Source organism: Octodon degus, unplaced genomic scaffold (genome assembly GCF_000260255.1).
Source record: "Octodon degus isolate 3935 unplaced genomic scaffold, OctDeg1.0 scaffold00058, whole genome shotgun sequence".
Lineage (NCBI taxonomy): Eukaryota > Metazoa > Chordata > Mammalia > Rodentia > Octodontidae > Octodon > Octodon degus.
This window is the reverse complement of record NW_004524634.1, coordinates 539,106-542,096: the sequence shown is the minus strand read 5'-3', so window position 1 is coordinate 542,096 and position 2,991 is coordinate 539,106. Positions and strand designations below refer to the sequence as shown.

Sequence of the window (2,991 nt, the reverse complement as noted above, 5' to 3'; positions counted from 1 at the left end):
ATAGTGGATATCCTTGTCTTGTTCCTGATTGTAGAGGGAAAGATTTCAGCTTTTTCCCACTTAATATGATGATGGCAGAAGGCTTGTTATAAATGGCTTTTGTCAGATTGATGTGCCTATTTCTGTACTTATTTTCTTCAGTGTTTTTATCATGAAGGGATATTGGATTTTGTGTATGTTGAAATAATCATGTAGTTTCTGTCTTTGCTACTGTTTATGTGAGATGATTATTGATTTGTGTATATTGAACCATCTTTGCTTCCCTAGGGTGCAGCCTACATGGTCATGATGTGTGATCTTTTTGATGATTTGTTGATTTCTTGCATTTTGTTTGGCAGTATTCTTGTTTAGGATTTTGTGTTTATGTTCATTAAACAGAATGGCTTGATCTGGGCATAGCGGCCTATGCCTCTAATCTCAACACTCAGAAGTCTGAGGCAGGAGGATTTTTGCAAGTTTGAGAGCAGCTTGGGCTATGAAGGAGCTCAAGGTCACCCTGAACTGCATAGCAAGACCCTCTCTCAAAAAGACCAAAAGAAGAAGAAAAAAAATTATGGCTTATATAGCTCGCGCTCTCTCTCTCTCTCTCTCTCTCTCTCTCTCTCTCTCTCTCTCTCTGTCTGTCTGTCTGTCTCTGTCTCTTGAAGGAAATCTCTCTCTCTCTGTTTTGAAGATCTCTTTCTCTTTTTCTGAGAGAAGATCTTGCTATGTAGTTGAGGCTGACCTTGAACTTACTATGTAGTCCATGCTGGCCTCGAACTCACAGAGAACCTCCTTACTCAGCCTTCGGAGTGGTGGGATTACAGGCATGTGCCACCATACCCAGCTGGTAGTTTTCCTTTTTAACTAGATGCTTGTCTTGTTCTAGAATTGGGGTAATTCTAGCTCCCATGAATGAGTTGGGAAGTATTCCTTCCTTTTATTAAAGAATTTGAGAGGTCCAGAAGCAGCTGCCAGGCTCCTTCTCCAGTCTCCATCTTCAGTTCTCCTGCCTCTACTCCAGCCTCCACCATGTCCATAAGGATGACCCAGAAGTCCTACAAGGTGTCCGCCTCTGGCCACTGGGCCTTCAGCAGCCTCTCCTACACCAGTGGGCCTGCTTCCCGCATCAGCTCCTCCAGCTTCTCCTGAATGGACAGCAGCGGCAGCTTCTGAGGCGGCCTGAAGCTAGGTGGGTATGGCGGGGCTGGTGATGTGGGGAGCATCACAGCCATCCAGGTGAACCAGAGCCTGCTGAACCCCCTACACCTGGAGGTGGACCCCAACATCCAGGCCTTGTGTATACAGGAGAAAAAGCAGATCAAGAACCTCAACAACAAGTTTGCCTCCTTCATTGATAAGCTTCGGTTTCTGGAGCAGCAGAATAAGATGCTGGAGACCAAGTGAAACCTCTGGCAGCAGCAGAAGACATCCCGGAGTAACACGGACAACATGCTCAAAAACTACATCAACAACCTCAAGCGGCAGCTGGACTCACTGGGTCAGGAGAAATTGAAGCTGGAGGCAGAGCTTGGGAACGTGCAGGGGCTGATGGAGGGCTTCAAGAATAAATATGAAGATGAGATCAACAAGTGTACAGAGATAGAGAATGAATTTGTCGTCATCAAGAAGAATGTGAATGAAGCTTACATGAACAAGGTGGAGCTCGAGTCATGCCTGGAAGAGCTGACTGACGAGATCAACTTCCTCAGGCAGCTGTATGAAGAGGAGATATGTGAGCTGCAATCTCAGATCTCGGACACATCTGTGGTGCTGTCCATGGACAACAGCCGCTCCCTGGACCTGGAGGGCATCATCGCCCAGGGCAAGGCCCAGTATGAGGAGATCTCTAACCGCAGCTGGGCTGAGGCCAAGAGCATATACCAGATCAAGTATGAAGAGTTGCAGACTGGCTGGGAAGCACGGAGATGACCTCCATCCACGAAATCTGAGATATCTGAGATGAACTGCAGCATCAGCCACCTGCAGGCAGAGATTGAGGCCCTCAAGGGCCAGAGAGCATCCATGGAGGCTGTCATTGCTCATGCCGAGCAGTGTGGGGAGATGGCCATTAAGGATGCCAACGCCATGCTGGCCCAGCTGGAGGCTGCCCTGCGGAAGGCCAAGCAGGACATGGCCCAGCAGCTGTGCGAGTACCAGGAGCTCATGAATGTCAAGCTGGCCCTGGACATTGTGATTGCTACCTACCACAAGCTGCTGGAGGGCAAGAACAGGCTGGAGGCTAGGATGCAGAGCTTGAGCATCCACATGAAGACCAACAGTAGCTATTCAGGAATGGAGAGCTCACCCTATGGGGGGCCTCACAAGCCCTGGCTTTACCTGCACCAAGTCTGCTGTGGTTGTGAAGAAGATTGAGACCCGCGATTGGAAGCTGGTGTCTGAGACCACTGATGTCCTGCCCAAGTGAATGGTCCATTTCCAGCAGCCTCTCCAGCCCGCACCTCTCACGAGGCTGCACCAGAGCCCGTGGGGAGACAGCTGTACAAGGGAGCATTGGGAGCAAGAGACCCACCCGAGGCTCAGCTTAGCCCTCAACCCACCCTTTGGGGGACATTACTCCCTGGGGTACCCTTTCTTGCCTGTGCCCTTCACCAAAACCCAATTCAATTGTTTTTTCCAAAATAAAGCCTGGTTTTGCTACCTGAGGGGGGGGAAGAAAAAAGAATTTGAGGAATAGTAGTGGTACATATTCCTTGAAGTTCTTATTGAATTCAGTGGTGAGATTTTCTTAGTTGCTGAGTGATTTTTTTGATGGGCTCAATTTGATGGCCTGTCAGCATATTTAGGGTTTTTGTGTCTTCTTATGATTCATTTGTGTCTAGGAATCATCATCTAAATTCTCGGATCTTGTTGAACATAAATTTTCATAGTAGTTATTAATGATCTGGATTTCAGTGGTGTCTATTGTGATTTTGCTTTGTTAATTTCTAGTTGCATTGATTTGAGGCTTTTCTTTAGTTAAGTTTGGCTAAGGGTTTTCTGTTTTCTTTT

The 2,991-nt window shown here is 47.5% G+C and overlaps 1 protein-coding gene and 1 pseudogene across 1 annotated transcript in view; both read left to right on the top strand.

The window, feature by feature from the left end:
* Positions 1-2,991, top strand: part of Gfpt1 (glutamine--fructose-6-phosphate transaminase 1) — a 103,630-nt gene that overhangs the window by 24,487 nt on the left and 76,152 nt on the right. The window contains exons 5-7 of the mRNA XM_023718401.1: positions 1,004-1,175; positions 1,399-1,871; positions 1,953-2,328. Of these exons, the coding sequence (XP_023574169.1) occupies positions 1,004-1,175; positions 1,399-1,871; positions 1,953-2,328 (1,021 nt within the window). The remainder of the gene's footprint in view (positions 1-1,003; positions 1,176-1,398; positions 1,872-1,952; positions 2,329-2,991) is intronic.
* On the top strand, positions 994-2,407 carry LOC101573732 (annotated as a pseudogene).